Source organism: Oncorhynchus keta, chromosome 19, assembly GCF_023373465.1.
Source record: "Oncorhynchus keta strain PuntledgeMale-10-30-2019 chromosome 19, Oket_V2, whole genome shotgun sequence".
Classification (NCBI taxonomy): domain Eukaryota; kingdom Metazoa; phylum Chordata; class Actinopteri; order Salmoniformes; family Salmonidae; genus Oncorhynchus; species Oncorhynchus keta.
This window is the reverse complement of record NC_068439.1, coordinates 14,151,889-14,173,827: the sequence shown is the minus strand read 5'-3', so window position 1 is coordinate 14,173,827 and position 21,939 is coordinate 14,151,889. Positions and strand designations below refer to the sequence as shown.

General features: G+C 46.4%; 1 protein-coding gene across 50 annotated transcripts in view; it reads right to left on the bottom strand.

Annotated features, from left to right (window-relative positions):
* The window catches only part of LOC118372964 (collagen alpha-2(VIII) chain-like), a 116,237-nt gene that overhangs the window by 27,071 nt on the left and 67,227 nt on the right, over positions 1-21,939 (bottom strand). For all 50 annotated transcript variants that reach the window (XM_052469687.1, XM_052469694.1, XM_052469691.1 and 47 more), the window contains exon 2: positions 380-570. In XM_052469687.1, coding sequence (XP_052325647.1) covers positions 380-536 — 157 coding nt within the window. In that variant the 5' untranslated portion in view covers positions 537-570. The remainder of the gene's footprint in view (positions 1-379; positions 571-21,939) is intronic.

The window sequence follows — 21,939 nt, the reverse complement described above, 5'->3', positions numbered from 1 at the left end:
CCTTCTCTTTGGCCTCCTCTCCCATCTCATCTCTTCTCTCTCCTATATTTCTGAACCAGAGCTTCTGTAAGCCTCATCTAAGCATTCATATGCATTCAATCTTGGCTGTGGCTTCTGCAGGCAGAGGCTGCTATGCTGGCTTAAGCTAGTGGATAATCAGTGAAAACCTTTTCCTCCTGCTTCCCGCATTGCTTAACCACTGGGTGACGTACTACATACACACACACAAACACACACACACACACACACACACACACACACACACACACACACACACACACACACACACACACACACACACACACACACACACACACACACACACACACACACACACACACACACACACACACACACACACGCACGCGCACACACTCACCGAGGTACTGTCCCTTGCCCTCTCGGAAGGGAGGTCCCACAGGGCCCTTCATCATGGGCTGCATGTACTTCATCTGGGGCATGGGGGGGTAGCCTCCTCCAAGGACACGGCCCCCCAGCAGCAGCAGCACACAGACAGGAGCCAACAGCATGGTCATCTGACTCCCCGGCTCTAGGTTTAGCTGCTAGCAACTGGAATGGAGAGAATGAGAAAGGGAGAGGTTGAGATATTCATGATTGTTTGGTCATTGGACTGTGTGAGAGAGAAAGAGAGGGGAGAGGAGAGAGGAGAGGTAAAGAGATACACACAGAGAGAGAGAGAGAGAGAGAGAGAGAGAGAGAGAGAGAGAGAGAGAGAGAGAGAGAGAGAGAGAGAGAGAGAGAGCGAGCAGTGGTAGCGCAAGGGTTGGTACCTGGCTGGCTGAATATGTTTACATTTGATCACGTGTGAAGAGGCTTCATGCCCTTGACATCACAAGAGCTTAGATTTGGGTCATTCCAGAGAACAAAACCGTATTCTCAAAATGACAAATAATACTCAATACTCAGATGATGCAGAACATATCTGGTTAGCATTAGTACTCTACTGCCAGTGAGTCAGTCTGGTTAACATTAGAACTCTAGTGCCAGTGAGTCAGTCTGGTTAACATTATAACTCTAGTGCCAGTGAGTCAGTCTGGTTAACATTAGAACTCTACCGCCAGTGAGTCAGTCTGGTTAACATTAGAACTCTAGTGCCAGTGAGTCAGTCTGGTTAACATTAGAACTCTACCGCCAGTGAGTCAGTCTGGTTAACATTAGAACTCTAGTGCCAGTGAGTCAGTCTGGTTAACATTAGAACTCTACCGCCAGTGAGTCAGTCTGGTTAACATTAGAACTCTACCGCCAGTGAGTCAGTCTGGTTAACATTAGAACTCTAGTGCCAGTGAGTCAGTCTGGTTAACATTAGAACTCTACCGCCAGTGAGTCAGTCTGGTTAACATTAGAACTCTACCGCCAGTGAGTCAGTCTGGTTAACATTAGAACTCTACCGCCAGTGAGTCAGTCTGGTTAACATTAGAACTCTACCGCCAGTGAGTCAGTCTGGTTAACATTAGAACTCTAGTGCCAGTGAGTCAGTCTGGTTAACATTAGAACTCTACCGCCAGTGTGCAAAACTAAAGAGCCCAAGTTGAGAGCCAAGAGGTCAGCCAGGGATGTTATTCGACCCTTCCAGCTGCAACATCCATGGATTAGTGTGTGTGTGCGCGTGTGTGTGCGCGTGTGTGCTTACTATATGTGTGTTTCTGAATGTCATGCTAATTCGTGTCTGTGTGTTATTGGACCCACCCAGGTGCTATAGTGGCCGTGCCAGGGCTGGGTCTGGCTTAACGTGTTTTTGGCTGGCTATTTGTTTGACCTGTCATAGCTCGTGACAGCTGGACTTGTTTGCTTTTATTTCCAGAAGGAACGAATGATCGCTTCATCCTCATGTTACCACCACCAAATATTTACACAACACGGATCAAGTCCAAGAGGGGAAACCACCACTAGAATAAGCTGTGTGTGAGTGTGTTTATGCTCTTGTCTACATGTGTGTGTACGTATGTGAACCGTAAAGTGGATACATCCAAGAGTGTGTAAATGGGACAGTTTCCTCTCCTCCCTGTCCCTCTGTATTCCTCCGCTGGTATTCAGAAGCTCTCTAATGATTAGAAAGGACGGAGGTTGAAATCCCAAACCTGTCCGTGAAATGCCTGAACATTCCCACACCTCCATAAAGCAGCAAGCAGAGAGACAAGGACTACACCTCCATAAAGCAGCAAGCAGAGAGACAGGGACTACACCTCCATGAAGCAGCAAGCAGAGAGACAGGGACTACACCTCCATAAAGCAGGAAGCAGAGAGACAAGGACTACACCTCCATAAAGCAGGAAGCAGAGAGACAAGGACTACACCTCCATGAAGCAGGAAGCAGAGAGACAGGGACTACACCTCCATAAAGCAGGAAGCAGAGAGACAAGGACTACACCTCCATAAAGCAGGAAGCAGAGAGACAGGGACTACACCTCATAAAGCAGCAGAGAGAGACAGGGACTACACCTCCATAAAGCAGGAAGCAGAGAGACAGGGACTACACCTCCATAAAGCAGGAAGCAGAGAGACAGGGACTACACCTCCATAAAGCAGGAAGCAGAGAGACAGGGACTACACCAGAGAGACAGCGACTCCATAAAGCAGGAAGCAGAGAGACAGGGACTACACCTCCATAAAGCAGGAAGCAGAGAGACAGGGACTACACCTCCATAAAGCAGGAAGCAGAGAGACAGGGACTACACCTCCATAAAGCAGGAAGCAGAGAGACAGGGACTACACCTCCATAAAGCAGGAAGCAGAGAGACAGGGACTACACCTCCATAAAGCAGGAAGCAGAGAGACAGGGACTACACCTCCATAAAGCAGGAAGCAGAGAGACAGGGACTACACCTCCATAAAGCAGGAAGCAGAGAGACAGGGACTACACCTCCATAAAGCAGCAAGCAGAGAGACAGGGACTACACCTCCATAAAGCAGGAAGCAGAGAGACAAGGACTACACCTCCATAAAGCAGGAAGCAGAGAGACAGGGACTACACCTCCATAAAGCAGCAAGCAGAGAGACAGGGACTACACCTCCATGAAGCAGGAAGCAGAGAGACAGGGACTACACCTCCATAAAGCAGGAAGCAGAGAGACAGGGACTACACCTCCATAAAGCAGCAAGCAGAGAGACAGGGACTACACCTCCATAAAGCAGGAAGCAGAGAGACAGGGACTACACCTCCATAAAGCAGGAAGCAAGCAGACTACACCTCCATAAAGCAGACAGAGGACTACACCTCCATAAAGCAGGAAGCAGAGAGCAGAGGGACTACACCTCCATAAAGCAGGAAGCAGAGAGACAGGGACTACACCTCCATAAAGCAGGAAGCAGAGAGACAGGGACTACACCTCCATAAAGCAGGAAGCAGAGAGACAGGGACTACACCTCCATAAAGCAGGAAGCAGAGAGACAGGGACTACACCTCCATAAAGCAGGAAGCAGAGAGACAGGGACTACACCTCCATAAAGCAGGAAGCAGAGAGACAGGGACTACACCTCCATAAAGCAGGAAGCAGAGAGACAGGGACTACACCTCCATAAAGCAGGAAGGAAGCAGACTACACCTCCATAAACCAGGAAGCAGAGAGACAGGGACTACACCTCCATAAAGCAGGAAGCAGAGAGACAGGGACTACACCTCCATAAAGCAGGAAGCAGAGAGACAGGGACTACACCTCCATAAAGCAGGAAGCAGAGAGACAGGGACTACACCTCCATAAAGCAGGAAGCAGAGAGGGACTACACCTCCAGCAGACTACACCTCCATAAAGCAGGAAGCAGAGAGACAGGGACTACACCTCCATAAAGCAGGAAGCAGAGAGACAGGGACTACACCTCCATAAAGCAGGAAGGGACTACAGCAGAGAGACCTACACCTAAAGCAGGAAGCAGAGAGACAGGGACTACACCTCCATAAAGCAGGAAGCAGAGAGACAGGGACTACACCTCCATAAAGCAGGAAGCAGAGAGACAGGGACTACACCTCCATAAAGCAGGAAGCAGAGAGGAAGCAGAGAGACAGGGACTACACCTCCATAAAGCAGGAAGCAGAGAGACAGGGACTACACCTCCATAAAGCAGGAAGCAGAGAGACAGGGACTACACCTCCATAAAGCAGGAAGCAGAGAGACAGGGACTACACCTCCATAAAGCAGCAAGCAGAGAGACAAGGACTACACCTCCATAAAGCAGCAAGCAGAGAGACAGGACTACACCTCCATAAAGCAGCAAGCAGAGAGACAGGACTACACCTCCATAAAGCAGGAAGCAGGGACTACACCTCCATAAAGCAGCAAGCAGAGAGACAGGGACTACACCTCCATAAAGCAGGAAGCAGAGCAGAGAGAAGCAGAGGACTACACCTCCATAAAGCAGCAAGCAGAGAGACAAGGACTACACCTCCATAAAGCAGGAAGCAGAGAGACAGGGACTACACCTCCATAAAGCAGCAAGCAGAGAGACAGGGACTACACCTCCATAAAGCAGCAAGCAGAGAGACAAGGACTACACCTCCATGAAGCAGGAAGCAGAGAGACAGGGACTACACCTCCATGAAGCAGGAAGCAGAGAGACAGGGACTACACCTCCATAAAGCAGGAAGCAGAGAGACAGGGACTACACCTCCATAAAGCAGGAAGCAGAGAGACAGGGACTACACCTCCATGAAGCAGGAAGCAGAGAGACAGGATTAACACCTCCATAAACCAGGAAGCAGAGAGACAGGGACTACACCTCCATAAAGCAGGAAGCAGAGAGACAGGGACTACATCTCCATGAAGCAGGAAGCAGAGAGACAGGGACTACACCTCCATAAAGCAGGAAGCAGAGAGACAGGGACTACACCTCCATAAAGCAGGAAGCAGAGAGACAGGGACTACACCTCCATAAAGCAGGAAGCAGAGAGACAAGGACTACACCTCCATAAAGCAGGAAGCAGAGAGACAGGGACTACACCTCCATAAAGCAGGAAGCAGAGAGACAGGGACTACACCTCCATAAAGCAGGAAGCAGAGAGACAGTGACTACACCTCCATAAAGCAGGAAGCAGAGAGACATGATTAAAATCTCCATAAACCAGGAAGCAGAGAGACAGCGACTACACCTCCATAAAGCAGAGAGAGAGGGACTACACCTCCCTAAACCAGGAAGCAGAGAGACAGGCAATACACCTCCATAAAGCAGGAAGCAGAGACCAGGAAGCAGAGAGCAGGAAGCAGAGAGACAGGATTAACATCTCCACAAGCAGGAAGCAGAGAGACAGGCACTACACCTCCACAAGCAGGAAGCAAAGAGACAGGATTAACACCTCCATAAACCAGGAAGCAGAGAGACAGGCACTACACCTCCATAAAGGGGGGGGCTTTCCCTCGCTCATCATGCTCTAACGACTCCTTGTTGTGGGCCGGGTGCCTGTTATCTGACTACGGTCGTCAGTCGAATGGTGTTTCCTCCGACACATTGGTAGAACTGACGTCCGGGTTAAGCGCGCAGTGTGTTAAGAAACAGCGCGACATGGCAAGTCATGTTTCAGAGGACGCATGTCTCGACCTTCGCCCCTCCCGAGCCCTTTGGGGACTTGAGACAAGGTCATAATAACTACCAAATGAATATCACGAAAATGGGGTAGAACTACACCACAAAATTAAGAGAAAGAACTGCTAAACTCATGGAGCGAGAGAACCTGGAGAGGCCTCCGCCCAGTCAGGTTAACCCACACCGCAGGGCTCCTTTCTGAGCCACAAACTCCCCCTAGTCTCTTGTATTCCACCAGCTCGTCTTCACCCTCTCCCTCCTTCCATATCCTCCCTCTGGCTAGCCTCCACTCTTTCATGTCACGTCCTCTTCTTCATCTTTACAGTTCACTCTGGCACATTCTGAAGGATGGATGATGACCTCACGTTGGTGTGATCATTAGTAGTCGGACTTGTGTTACTGTACCCTATAGTGTTTTTATTAACATTATTTCTGGAGGACTATAGCTTTGTCTTGGATTTAGTAGTAGTAGGAGCCCACAATGCCACATACGTCAAGTTGTCCTCGTTAAGCCTTGGACGCTAAACTGTTTTGATCGAGTTTGGCCAAAGCTGCTCATTTTTTTCAAGAGAACTGTTTACCAACTTAAAATCAGATGTATTTGAACAGATTCGTTGTAATTCGGTATAACTTTGTATTTTGATCATTATGGTTTCTTAGACCAAGCGTTTAGGTTCCAAACACCAGGTTCCATAAAGTGGGTTCTGAGCACTGGGTTCTAAGGAGGTGTGGGTGCTAAGTACTTCAAAAGGTGTTGGCTCCATTCTATCTGGCTCTGTGTAGTAGCTCAGCTCTTTCCCTGTGGTTGTTTTGTGCCAGTGAGCACATAGTTTGCCGATATTTTACGGTCGTGTTAGGCTGTGTTTCTGAAAGCCTTCTGCAAGCTTCTCGTAATTAGTCACGTCTGGTGTGTGTGTGTGTGTGTGTTTGTGTGTAATCTGTGTCAGCACTCACCGAAAAATACTGACTTCCTCTCTCTACTCATACTCTACAGAGCTGGAGCCCAATCCAGGAAAAACATGATCACGCGACTGAGAGCGAGAGAGAGAGAGTACTTTGCTGGCTGAAGGTGTGTGGTTTTGTGGTGGGGGTAATTTAGACGAGTGTTTCAGTGCCCAGAGTCCTGCAGGCGTCTGAACATTCACACACACACGTACAGGTCTGCTTCTCCACAACTTCCTCACAATCTGTTTATCAAATGTTTTTCTTGAAAAGCTCTGCAGACACTGTTAAATAGTCCTGTCTGGCTGGCCACACCAGCCTGCTGGCCACACCAGCCTGCTGCCCACACCAGCCTGCTGGCCACACCAGCCTGCTGCCCACACCAGCCTGCTGCCCACACCAGCCTGCTGCCCACACCAGCCTGCTGCCCACACCAGCCTGCTGCCCACACCAGCCTGCTGGCCACACCAGCCTGCTACCGGCCGGGACATACACACACTTGGACATACACACACACATATATCGTTAGCCCAAAACATGTTGATGCATACATTTCGACCTTTTATCCCACAATTGGCCATTGATGAAAGAAATGTAAAATACACATTACACAGAACAAAGACCGAAGGTATTCTTAACGCTTAAAGGTGAGTAGCATCCAAAACGGTAAAACGCCTCTGGCATAGAGCAATGACATTTTGTGTAAAACAGATCTCCTAAATAAAGAAATAACACACACACACACAAGACCTTACAGTAATATCTACCAAAATACAAAACAGGACAGAAAATGGTTTTTAGAAGAGAAGGAAATTAGAAAGAATTCTCTTAAAGTCCATGTGAGACCGCAAACCTTGTGGTATTCTGCTATTCTCACATGACACATGCAACATGACACACACAACATGACACACACACACACACACACACACACACACACACACACACACACACACACACACACACACACACACACACACACACACACACACACACACACACACACACACACACACAAAGCTCACCAGTTGCGTTTGACGCCGGTCTCTCGTGTTGAATGTCATTTAACATTGAAATAGAGCAGAAACAGAGAGGGAGTTAATAAGAGGAAGACTCCACACTCTCCAAACCATAGCTGACTGTAGCAGCTCAAGTGGCAAAGCAAGACACAGACCAGACACCAGGGACTCTCAGGGACAAGTAGACACGTCCCAAACCACTCCAGACCATCAGCTAATGTCATCATCAGAGAAGGGAATTGAACGCTGCTCTTTCACATGTGTTACATCGTGACTGTCTGGGTTAGAATCCCCGGTTGTCTGTCTGCGTCAGGGTCATATTAGCCCACGGAGCCAAAACTTAGGAAAGACTAAGGGAGAGCGCTATGAGAGCGCTACGTTGTCCGCTCTCAGGCAAGGTCACTCATCATGTACTGTCACATAACTGGACAAGACCTTTGTCCTGCATCTTTACCAACATTGACATCAAATCAAATGTTATAGGTGTAGACTAACAGTGAAATGCTTACTGACAGGCCTTTCCTGTCAACACAGACAGAAAACAAGAGAAATAATAGAAAAATAATAACACAATGAGTAACGATAACTTGGAGATATACACGAGGTACCAGTACCGAGTCGATATGCAGAGGTACCAGTACTGAGTCAATGTGCAGGGGTACCAGTACTGAGTCGATATGCAGAGGTACCAGTACTGAGTCAATGTGCAGGGGTACCAGTACTGAGTCGATATGCAGAGGTACCAGTACTGAGTCAATGTGCAGGGGTACCAGTACTGAGTCGATATGCAGAGGTACCAGTACTGAGTCAATGTGCAGGGGTACCAGTACTGAGTCGATATGCAGAGGTACCAGTACTGAGTCAATGTGCAGGGGTAACAGTACTGAGTCGATATGCAGAGGTACCAGTACTGAGTCAATGTGCAGGGGTAACAGTACTGAGTCGATATGCAGAGGTACCAGTACTGAGTCGATGTGCAGGGGTACCAGTACCGAGTCGATATGCAGAGGTACCAGTACTGAGTTGATATGCAGGGGTACCAGTACTGAGTCGATATGCAGAGGTACCAGTACTGAGTCAATGTGCAGGAGTACCGGTACTGAGTCGATATGCAGGGGTACAAGTACTGAGTTGATATGCAGGGGTACCAGTACTGAGTTGATAAGCAGTGGTACCAGTACTGAGTCAATGTGCAGGGGTACCAGTACTGAGTCGATATGCAGGGGTACCAGTACCGAGTCGATATGCTGGGTACCAGTACTGAGTTGATATGCAGGGGTACCAGTTCCGAGTCAATGTGCAGGGGAACCAGTACTGAGTCGATATGCAGGGGTAAGAGGTTATGGAGGTAGATACAGTATGTACATGTAGGTAGAGATAAAGTGACTAGGTAACAGGGTAGACAATTAACAGTAGCAGCATGTGATGAGTCAAAAGAGTTGGTGCAAAAAGGGCAAATGCAGTCCAGGTAACTGTTGGTTACTGTCTGAAGAACCAGTCTGAAGAACCAGTCTGAAGAACCAGTCTGAAGAACCAGTCTGAAGAATCATATTTACATGAATTCAAAGCAGTCACTCCCACTCTGACCATCTGACCATCTGACTCTAGGACTAAGAAGTTGTATTCTGATTAGTGTCTGTAGTTTTGTGATTGTACGGACATCACTTGTAAAATATGGCAATTTTCTGAAAGGTTAACATTTTTGGAGGTTTTCCTCTGACAGCAATGCCCCAACCACAACTTAATAGAATAGCTGGTGGACACTACCACTCTTCAACCAGTACCACATCACAAGGCTGGAGATCATGACCAATACCACATCACAAGGCTGGAGATCATGACCAAACCTCAACCACAACCACATGGCATAACTGGAGAGCTTCACCATACCTCAACCACAACCACATATTACCATAGAACAATCCAGCACTGGAGATTCCAACCATACCTCAACCACAACCACATATTACCGTACAACAATCCAGCACTGGAGATTCCAACCGTACTTCAACAACAACGACATATTACCGTACAACAATCCAGCACTGGAGATTCCAACCGTACAACCACAACCACAACAATCCAGATTCCAACCGCAAACCACAACCACATATTACCGTACAACAATCCAGCACTGGAGATTCCAACCGACCACAACCACATATTACCGTACAACAATCCAGCACTGGAGTACCTCAACCACAACCACATTCCACACCGTACCTCAACCACAACCACATTCCAACAATCCAGCACTGGACCTCAACCACAACCACATATTACCGTACAACAATCCAGCACTGGAGATTCCAACCGTACCTCAACCACAACCACATCAACAATCCAGCACTGGAGATTCCACATCAACCACAACCACATTTACCGTACAACAATCCAGCACTGGAGATTCCAACCGAGATTCAACAATCCAGCACTGGAGATTCCAACCGTACCTCAACCACAACCACATATTACCGTTCCAACCGTACCTCAACCACAACCACATATTACCGTACAACAATCCAGCACTGGAGATTCCAACCACATATTACCGTACCAATCCAGCACTCAACCACAACCACATATTACCGTACAACAATCCAGCACTGGAGATTCCAACCGTACCTCAACCACAACCACATATTACCGTACAACAATCCAGCACTGGAGATTCCAACCGTACCTCAACCACAACCACATATTACCGTACAACAATCCAGCACTGGAGATTCCAACCGTACCTCAACCACAACCACATATTACCGTACAACAATCCAGCACTGGATTCCAACCGATTCCAACCACAACCACATATTACCGTACAACCACAACCACATATTACCGTACAACAATCCAGAACTGGAGATTCCAACCGTACCTCAACCACAACCACATATTACCGTACTCACAACAATCCAGCACTGGAGATTCCAACCGTACAACAATATTACCGTACAACAATCCAGCACTGGAGATTCCAACCGTACCTCAACCACAACCACATATTACCGTACAACAATCCAGCACTGGAGATTCCAACCGTACCTCAACCACAACCACATATTACCGTACAACAATCCAGCACTGGAGATTCCAACCGTACCTCAACCACAACCACATATTACCGTACAACAATCCAGCACTGGAGATTCCAACCGTACCTCAACCACAACCACATATTACCGTACAACAATCCAGCACTGGAGATTCCAACCGTACCTCAACCACAACCACATATTACCGTACAACAATCCAGCACTGGAGATTCCAACCGTACCTCAACCACAACCACATATTACCGTACAACAATCCAGCACCACAACACAACCACATATTACCGTACAACAATCCAGCACTGGAGATTCCAACCGTACCTCAACCACAACCACATATTACCGTACAACAATCCAGCACTGGAGATTCCAACCGTAACCAATCCAGCACTGGAGATTCCAACCGTACAACCACAACCACATATTACAACTGGAGATTCCATTACCGTATTACAACAATCCAGCACTGGAGATTCCAACCGTACCACAACCACAACCACATATTACCGTACAACAATCCAGCACTGGAGATTCAACCACAACCACATATTACCGTACAACAATCCAGCACTGGAGATTCCAACCGTACCTCAACCACAACCACATATTACCGTACAACAATCCAGCACTGGAGATTCCAACCGTACAATCCAGCACTCAACCACAACCACATATTACCGTACAACAATCCAGCACTGGAGATTCCAACCGTACTTATTACAACAATCCAGCACTGAGATTCATATTACCAACCACATACAACAATCCAGCACTGGAGATTCCAACCGTACCTCAACCACAACCACATATTACCGTACAACAATCCAGCACTGGAGATTCCAAACAATCCAGCACTGGAGATTCCAACCGTCAACAACAACGACATATTACCGTACAACAATCCAGCACTGGAGATTCCAACCGTACTTCAACCACAACCACATATTACCGTACAACAATCCAGCACTGGAGATTCCAACCGTACTTATTACCGTAAACAACCAGCACTGGAGATTCATATTACCAACGTATTACCGTAACAATCCAGCACTGGAGATTCCAACCGTACTTCAACCACAACCACATATTACCGTACAACAATCCAGCACTGGAGATTCCAACCGTACCTCAACCACAACCACATATTACCGTACAACAATCCAGCACTGGAGATTCCAACCGTACTTCAACAACAACGACATATTACCGTACAACAATCCAGCACTGGAGATTCCAACCGTATTACCTCAACCACAACCACATATTACCATAGAACAATCCAGCACTGGAGATTCCAACCATACCTCAACCACAACCACATATTACCGTACAACAATCCAGCACTGGAGATTCCAACCGTACTTCAACAACAACGACATATTACCGTACAACAATCCAGCACTGGAGATTCCAACCGTACTTCAACAACAACGACATATTACCGTACAACAATCCAGCACTGGAGATTCCAACCGTACTTCAACAACAACGACATTACAGCATAACTGTCCACCACTGGTAAACATCTATCAAGAGCATAACTATGTTCACTGACATACCACAACCACATGGCAAAGCAATCCTCAATGTCTCACCTTAGCAACAAGGTCCACCTTACTTCCATAAGGCCCTTAGTGAATTCACTTTTGCTTACCTCACTACTATAAGAAAGCACTTTACCTAAGTACCCTGCTTCCCCATTGAAACACCTGGAGCCTGGTCTCACTTGAAATCAGAGGACGGGCTCATTGTAATGGTTGGAACTGAAATAACAGAACGTTCCGTTTTATTCCATTGTAACCATTACTATGAGCCATCCTCCCTTCACCAGCCACCACTGTTACAATCTGATCGCTGACTCTTAACCCAAGATAACAATGTGATGCGGACAGCTGAGCAGCGCTCCACTATGTCACTTTCTCAACCAATGAATGATAGTATAACCAAATATCAGTCCAGTCAAGGGAGTGGAAAAGCAAACACACAGCTCACAAGGGACAACGCTGAGTGACTGTGTTCGGGGCTTTACCAGCTGCACGTTTACAATGCAGGCCAATGGAGAAGTGTAAAGTCATGTGTCCACAGTGGGGGTAAAAGATACACTTGTAAACACCGTACAAACACACTACACACACTCAAATGAAACTAATTAAAAAACACACGGTCAACCTCACACACGGTGCTTCGTGAGTCTGAGGGTGTGTGTAGGAGAGGAAAATGAACGTGTCGGCTTTAATTTGGAGTTTCATTTCTTCACTTTGAGGTAATTCCTCTCTTAGCTTGAGTGTCAGTCAGGTCTAACCCCCTTCCGGTGTCAACAGACCACATGTTACTCAGCTTCTAGTGTCAACAGACCACATGTTACTCAGCTTCCGGTGTCAACAGACCACATGTTACTCAGCTTCCGGTGTCAACAGACATGATACTCAGCTTCCTGTGTCAACAGACATGTTACTCAGCTTCTGGTGTCAACAGGCCACATGTTACTCAGCTTCTAGTGTCAACAGACCACATGTTACTCAGCTTCCTGTGTCAACAGACATGTTACTCAGCTTCTGGTGTCAACAGACAACATGTTACTCAGCTTCTGGTGTCAACAGACCACATGTTACTCAGCTTCCAGTATCAACATACAACATGTTACTCAGCTTCCAGTGTCAACAGACAACATGTTACTCAGCTTCCAGTGTCAACAGACATCATGTTACTCAGCTTCCAGTATCAACATACAACATGTTACTCAGCTTCCAGTGTCAACAGACATGTTACTCAGCTTCCGGTGTCAACAGACAACATGTTACTCAGCTTCCGGTGTCAACAGACAACATGTTACTCAGCTTCCAGTGTCAACAGACATGTTACTCAGCTTCCGGTGTCAACAGACCACATGTTACTCAGCTTCCGGTGTCAACAGACAACATGTTACTCAGCTTCTGGTGTCAACAGACAACATGTTACTCAGCTTCCGGTGTCAACAGACAACATGTTACTCAGCTTCTGGTGTCAACAGACAACATGTTACTCAGCTTCCAGTGTCAACAGACAACATGTTACTCAGCTTCCGGTGTCAACAGACAACATGTTACTCAGCTTCTGGTGTCAACAGACAACATGTTACTCAGCTTCCGGTGTCAACAGACAACATGTTACTCAGCTTCCGGTGTCAACAGACATGTTACTCAGCTTCCAGTGTCAACAGACATGTTACTCAGCTTCCGGTGTCAACAGACAACATGTTACTCAGCTTCTGGTGTCAACAGACAACATGTTACTCAGCTTCCAGTGTCAACAGACAACATGTTACTCAGCTTCCGGTGTCAACAGACAACATGTTACTCAGCTTCCGGTGTCAACAGACAACATGTTACTCAGCTTCCGGTGTCAACAGACAACATGTTACTCAGCTTCCGGTGTCAACAGACAACATGTTACTCAGCTTCCGGTGTCAACAGACATGTTACTCAGCTTCCGGTGTCAACAGACAACATGTTACTCAGCTTCCGGTGTCAACAGACATGTTACTCAACTTCCAGTGTCAACAGACAACATGTTACTCAGCTTCCGGTGTCAACAGACATGTTACTCAACTTCCGGTGTCAACAGACAACATGTTACTCAGCTTCCGGTGTCAACAGACAACATGTTACTCAGCTTCCGGTGTCAACAGACAACATGTTACTCAGCTTCCGGTGTCAACAGACATGTTACTCAGCTTCCGGTGTCAACAGACAACATGTTACTCAGCTTCCAGTGTCAACAGACAACATGTTACTCAGCTTCCGGTGTCAACAGACAACATGTTACTCAGCTTCCAGTGTCAACAGACAACATGTTACTCAGCTTCCGGTGTCAACAGACAACATGTTACTAAGACCACATGTGTCAGCAGGCTGGATGCTGGAGTACAGTAAAGTCTACAGGCTGGAGTACAGTAAAGTATACAGGCTGGAGTACAGTAAAGTCCTACAGGCTGGAGTACAGTAAAGTCCTGCAGGCTGGAGTACAGTAAAGTATACAGGCTAAAGTACTTCAGGAGACACCTGAAACCCCACCTCTTCAAGGAATACCTAGGATAGGGTAAGTAAGGGTAAGTAATCCTTCTCACCCCCCTTCTCCCCCAACAAGATTTAGATGCAAGTGGCTGTTCCACTGGTTGTCATAGGTGTTTGCACCAATTTGTAAGTCGCTCTGGATAAGAGCGTCTGCTAAATGACTTAAATGTAAATGTAAATGTAAAGTCTACAGGCTGGAGTACAGTAAAGTCCTGCAGGCTGGAGTACAGTAAAGTCCTGCAGGCTGGAGTACAGTAAAGTCTACAGGCTGGAGTACAGTAAAGTCTACAGGCTGGAGTACAGTAAAGTCTACAGGCTGGAGTACAGTAAAGTCCTGCAGGCTGGAGTACAGTAAAGTCTACAGGCTGGAGTACAGTAAAGTCCTGCAGGCTGGAGTACAGTAAAGTCTACAGGCTGGAGTACAGTAAAGTCTACAGGCTGGAGTACAGTAAAGTCCTGCAGGCTGGAGTACAGTAAAGTACTGCAGGCTGGAGTACAGTAAAGTCTACAGGCTGGAGTACAGTAAAGTCCTGCAGGCTGGAGTACAGTAAAGTCTACAGGCTGGAGTACAGTAAAGTCTACAGGCTGGAGTACAGTAACGTCCTGCAGGCTGGAGTACAGTAAAGTCCTGCAGGCTGGAGAACTGTAAAGTACTGCAGGCTGGAGAACTGTAATGTTCTGCTGTGTTCTGAGTGCAAAACCAGACATGCACACAGCTGGACCGAGCATGTGTTTGTGTGTGTGTGTGTGTGTGTGTGTGTGTGTGTGTGTGTGTGTGTGTGTGTGTGTGTGTGTGTGTGTGTGTGTGTGTGTGTGTGTGTGTGTGTGTGTGTGTGTGTGTGTGTGTGTGTGTGTGTGTGTGTGTGTGTGTGTGTGTGTGTGTGTGTGTGTGTGTGTGTGTGCCTATTTAATGTGCTGAGTGGTCTATCCGTCTGTATTAGCCGTGCAGCATTTATGGTGACATGGCCTCTGCAGACATCACAGCATTCATACCTCTTGCGCATCGCCGAGCAGCACAGAGCTGTTGTGAAGGAAGTTGTCAAGGAAGTGAGTTTGTGTTTAGACAGGACCTCCCGCCCACACCTACTGTCAACCAATCATGTCAACGCAGAGGTATATGGTTCCCTCCGTTACAACATTTGAAAGGAGCACAGTGATGCGGTACAGAGCTCAATGTGGCCTCTGCGTTCCTCCAGAATCTTTGCATTGCGTCACACCATCCATACGGTGCCTTCGACCACATATTCGGATCAAGCATAAATTGGCTCTTGGATAGCTTATTACATCTGACTAAGAGTTAAAGTGGGGATAACTGGCCACAGGGCCATTAACCCATATAACCTCACACATTTAAAAGTCTGTGTAGGGACCCCCACGGAGGCCACTGTATTCCCACTGGTCAATCCAAAATGGGAATAACAGGGAGTGAGAGGAGAGAGTGAGAGAGAGGAACAGAAAGAGAGAAACACAGAAAGAGAGATGAATTCTCCAGACAGAGCTATACCTTATCTCCTGACACCATGAGGTAGACACATGAGGGAGAGAAAGACAGAACGAGAGAGAAAGAGACAGAAAGAGTTAGAAAGAGATAGAATGAGAGAGAGAGACAGACAGACAGACAGACAGACAGACAGACAGACAGACAGACAGACAGACAGACAGACAGACAGACAGACATTGAAATAGATAGACCCTATGCAGACTCAATCTTTCCCTTGACCCGTCGCTGCACCTAAACTCAATATGACCGGCTGATTAGGTAATCGAGAATATGAAATAATAAAAAACATTCCTATAAAGGGCAACGTACTTCCAGCTTTCCTCTGCCTCTGAGTGAACTAACATCGGCCAGTATGAAGGCCATGCAAACAAGTGAATACCATCTCTCTCCTTTAGATTCTGTCTGTACTGGAAAACTGCTCCATTTTCCCCTGTCTCTCCTCTCCTCGTATCATCTCTCTCAGCCTCTCCCTCTCAGCACAGCACATTGCTGGTGTGAATAGTTTAAAGTGCTATGCCAAGACCGGAGCATTGAAATACACACACACACAGAGACTAAATCAAATCAAATCCCTCCCAACTTTCCATTCCCCATAGACGACAAGGAGAGAACAGATGAAACAGGGTTAGAGAGAAAGAGAGAGAGAAAGAGAGAGAGAGAGAATGGCTCCCAGGGCTAGTTTGATGGATGGAAGAAATGGTGGTGTGATGGATAGATAGAGAAAAAAGACGAGTGTAGCCATTTAGTCCATACTGGTGGCTCTGTTATAACAGCCGTGTGTGGTGTGTGAGAGGAGTACCCTGTGTTGTCTCTCCTGTCTCCTGTCTCTGTGTTGTGTCTCTTGTCTCTTTGTTGTGTCTCCTGTCTCTGTGTTGTGTCTCTTGTCTCTGTGTTGTGTCTCCTGTCTCCTGTCTCTGTGTTGTGTCTCTTGTCTCTGTGTTGTGTCTCCGTGTTGTGTCTCCTGTCTCTGTGTTGTGTCTCTTGTCTTTGTGCCATGTCTCCTGTCTCTGTGTTGTGTCTCCTGTCTCCTGTCTCTGTGTTGTGTCTCTTGTCTCTGTGTTGTGTCTCCTGTCTCCTGTCTCTGTGTTGTGTCTCTTGTCTCTGTGCCATGTCACCTGTCTCTGTGTTGTGTCTCTTGTCTCTGTGTTGTGTCTCCTGTCTCCTGTCTCTGTGTTGTGTCTCTTGTCTCTGTGTTGTGTCTCCTGTCTCCTGTCTCTGTGTTGTGTCTCTTGTCTCTGTGCCATGTCACCTGTCTCTGTGTTGTGTCTCCTGTCTCTGTGTTGTGTCTCCTGTCTCTGTGTTGTGCCTCCTGTCTCCTGTCTCTGTGTTGTGTCTCCTGTCTCCTGTCCCCTGTCTCTGTGTTGTGTCTCTTGTCTCTGTGCCATGTCTCCTGTCTCTGTGTTGTGCCTCCTGTCTCTTGTCTCTGTGTTGTGTCTCTTGTCTCTGTGCCATGTCTCCTGTCTCTGTGTTGTGCCTCCTGTCTCTGTGTTGTGTCTCCTGTCTCCTGTCTCTGTGTTGTGTCTCTTGTCTCTGTGCCATGTCTCCTGTCTCTGTGTTGTGCCTCCTGTCTCCTGTCTCTGTGTTGTGTCTCCTGTCTCCTGTCTCCTGTCTCTGTGTTGTGTCTCCTGTCTCTGTGTTGTGCCTGCTGTCTCCGTGTTGTGTCTCTTGTCTCTGTGTTAGGTCTCTTGTCTCTGTGTTGTGTCTCCTGTCTCTGTGTTGTGTCTCCTGTCTCTGTGCCATGTCTCCTGTCTCTATGTTGTGCCTCCTGTCTCCTGTCTCTGTGTTGTGTCTCCTGTCTCCTGTCTCTGTGTTGTGTCTCCTGTCTCTGTGTTGTGCCTGCTGTCTCCGTGTTGTGTCTCTTGTCTCTGTGTTAGGTCTCTTGTCTCTGTGTTGTGTCTCCTGTCTCTGTGTTGTGTCTCTTCTCTCTGTGTTGTGTCTCCCAGCAAGATGACGAATGTGGAATTGCTGTCCCTGAATGATGGTGGCATTCACCCTTCACCAGGGGATTTGGGCCTTGAGGGCTCGATAAACTCTCTACTGTACTAGTGTTGCACATTTCCGATAACTTCCCCAAAATTCCCTGGTTTTCCAGGAATTCTGGTTGGAATTGGGATTTCTGGAAAACCTGGACATTTTGGGAAAGTTACTCAAAGTTTGCAACCCTTTACTACCTGGAATATTCATTAGATTGTTGTTCAAAGATCTATGTTAGAAAGTCTAAGAGGCAGTGAGATTAATGACGAGATTAAAGTCATGATGGTACAACTAGTTTATCAACCTAGTTGAACTTCAGTAGAGGACACATCCTGTGTGAACCCCCTGACCACTGGGAGGGGGACGCTGTACCTGGGTCATAGGGGAAGTGTTGTATAATACCTCCGTGAACATGAACAGCAGAAGGTACATTTCTATTACACACGAACAACCATTTCATTTCACAACATCACATCATTTCCTTAGTCATTTCAGTTACATTCATGGCTGCATCTCTCAAGACCCAAGCCCATTCTGGCTGGTTCCAGTCCATGTAGACAACTGGGGTTTACTTTGGATTCTGTGTTCTGAAGGCGTGAACTCGTTCAGAGCACCACACTAGAGGGTTAAGACCTCTGTAAAGCACAGGCAATCCATTGTTCCATTCCTTATTGCTGGATTGGAAAAATTCCCAACCTGCACGTAGCCGACAATGATTTCCAGGAGGGAAAGTCCAAAGTCCTTAAAGTCAGTTTTTCTCTAACGGAATTCCATGGAATACCACTGATCTGGGGTTGACACTTCATCAAAACACTGAGCTAATACACCCCACACTGTCATGAACCATCTGGGGATCTTTACTGGAGCGAGATAGAGACACATGGCGGAGGGAGAGAGTAAAGAGAAAGAGAGAATTAAAGAAAGAGAGAAAATTAGAGAGAAATGAAAGAGGGTTGAAAGGGATGTGGAACAGGGAGCAGAGAGAAATAAAGAGAGGTAGAGGAAGTCCCTGGTCTGCGTCCTGACCCATTTCAGATGTGTGCCACGCCAATCGTCTCACCCTCTTTCTACCCACTACAACAGGCCTGGACGCACAGCAATAACCACCGTACACACAGAGAGCCCTCTGACAAAGAGAGCAAGAGAAGAAAGGAGAGAGAGACAGCCTACGTCTCAGGATGGAGAGAGACCGTGAAAAAGAATGGGGATTATCATTTAATAAGGGCCAGGAAATCTTTGTCAAATCCCCCCGAAGGAGATGAAATGCCTCCATGCTTCCATGCCCCAGGCTCAGAGGTTGTGTGTGTGTGTGTGTGTGTGTGTGTGTGTGTGTGTGTGTGTGTGTGTGTGTGTGTGTGTGTGTGTGTGTGTGTGTGTGTGTGTGTGTGTGTGTGTGTGTGTGTGTGCACCCTTGACTGTGCTTGGAGACAAGAGGTATAACTCAGAGATCTATAGCATTAAATTAGATCAGATAACCGTTGGAGGCAGAAGATATAGACATAAGGCCCTGTACTTGTATTAGCTCAGACCCACTACGTCCCACATTAAATGCACCCTATTCCCTATATTGTGCACTATTTTTGGTCAGATGGGCCCTGGTCAACAGTGGTGCAACTACACATGGAATAGGGTGCCATTTTGGAGTCATCCAGCCTTACAGACCCTTACAGAGACCCACCGTGCTCCAAATACAGTAGCCTAAGATATGTAGGACATGAGAAGGCATCTGATAGAGTGACGCTAACTCATGTGCTGTGAGGTATTACACATGGCTATTACATTACACAATCAACCAATCAAGTGTGGTCAGGTGTGTATGCATGTGTTTCTGCATATCATGACAGATACAGAATATAGATCGTCCTTTCTGTACTCTTGGGGAAAGTGCATTCCCCATACGATTAGTTGATAAGAGAGTGTGTGTGCACTCTTAAGTCAGTGTCATGACGTTGGCCTGGTGGTAGGTTTATGACAGTCATAAATAACTATTCCAACTTTTTCTTCTCTCTACCCTACTGATGTGACATTTGAAAACCCCTCGGTTAACATAGAGATTCTGGGAACATCAGAAGGTGGGGGGAAATATTTTGGTAATCCGACCAGTTGAACATATGCGTTGGTACTTAATGAATATGATGTCAGTTCGGTCATCATCTGAGACATTCTCATCAATGATAGGATGACATAAACTCTACAGTGGAGAGTCTACACCTTGTAGTTATTGGATTCACATGGAATTGTTGTTCAATTTAAATGTTTGAATATAACATTATTGGTGAAGAGATTAAATGTAATTTTAGCTTCCAAATGAGAGATTTGGGTTTTCATAAGGTTAGGCCTCTGCTCAATCAATGGCCTACCCCTGTGAATGGACATGGGTTATAAAACTATGAAAACATACCCTTCTCGCTCCACTATAGAAAGCCTTGACGAAAATGTAACCTCCTGTTCCGATGATGTGAGGATGACGATCCATACATTAAAATGACTAATATGTCAGCTGTTCCTGGTACATGAGGATGACGATCCATACATTAAAAGGACTAATATGTCAGCTGTTCCTGGTACATGAGGATGACGATCCATACATTAAAATGACTAATATGTCAGCTGTTCCTGGTACATGAGGATGACGATCCATACATTAAAAGGACTAATATGTCAGCTGTTCCTGGTACATGAGGACGACGATCCATACATTAAAATGACTAATATGTCAGCTGTTCCTGGTACATGAGGATGACGATCCATACATTAAAAGGACTAATATGTCAGCTGTTCCTGGTACATGAGGATGACGATCCATACATTAAAAGGACTAATATTTCAACTGTTCCTGGTACATGAGGATGACGATCCATACATTAAAATGACTAATATTTCAACTGTTCCGGGTACATGAGGATGACGATCCATACATTAAAATGACTAATATGTCAACTGTTCCTGGTACATGAGGATGACGATCCATACATTAAAAGGACTAATATGTCAGCTGTTCCTGGTACATGAGGATGACGATCCATACATTAAAAGGACTAATATGTCAACTGTTCCTGGTACATGAGGATGACGATCCATACATTAAAAGGACTAATATGTCAGCTGTTCCTGGTACATGAGGATGACGATCCATACATTAAAAGGACTAATATGTCAGCTGTTCCTGGTACATGAGGATGACGATCCATGCATTAAAAGGACTAATATGTCAACTGTTCCTGGTACATGAGGATGACGATCCATACATTAAAAGGACTAATATGTCAGCTGTTCCTGGTACATGAGGATGACGATCCATGCATTAAAAGGACTAATATGTCAACTGTTCCGGTACACGAGGATGACGATCCATACATTAAAAGGACTAATATGTCAACTGTTCCTGGTACATGAGGATGACGATCCATGAATTAAAATGACTAATATGTCAGCTGTTCCTGGTACATGAGGATGACGATCCATGCATTAAAAGGACTAATATGTCAACTGTTCCGGTACATGAGGATGACGATCCATACATTAAAATGACTAATATGTCAGCTGTTCCTGGTACATGAGGATGACGATCCATACATTAAAAGGACTAATATGTCAGCTGTTCCTGGTACATGAGGATGACGATCCATGCATTAAAAGGACTAATATGTCGACTGTTCCTGGTACATGAGGATGACGATCCATGCATTAAAAGGACTAATATGTCAACTGTTCCGGGTACATGAGGATGACGATCCATGCATTAAAAGGACTAATATGTCAACTGTTCCGGGTATGTGAGGATGGCGATCCGATGTCAGAACTTTGAACTCTTATTCACTACAGAAGTGATACCTCCTAGCCGTTGAGTTAGCAACAGCAGCTGC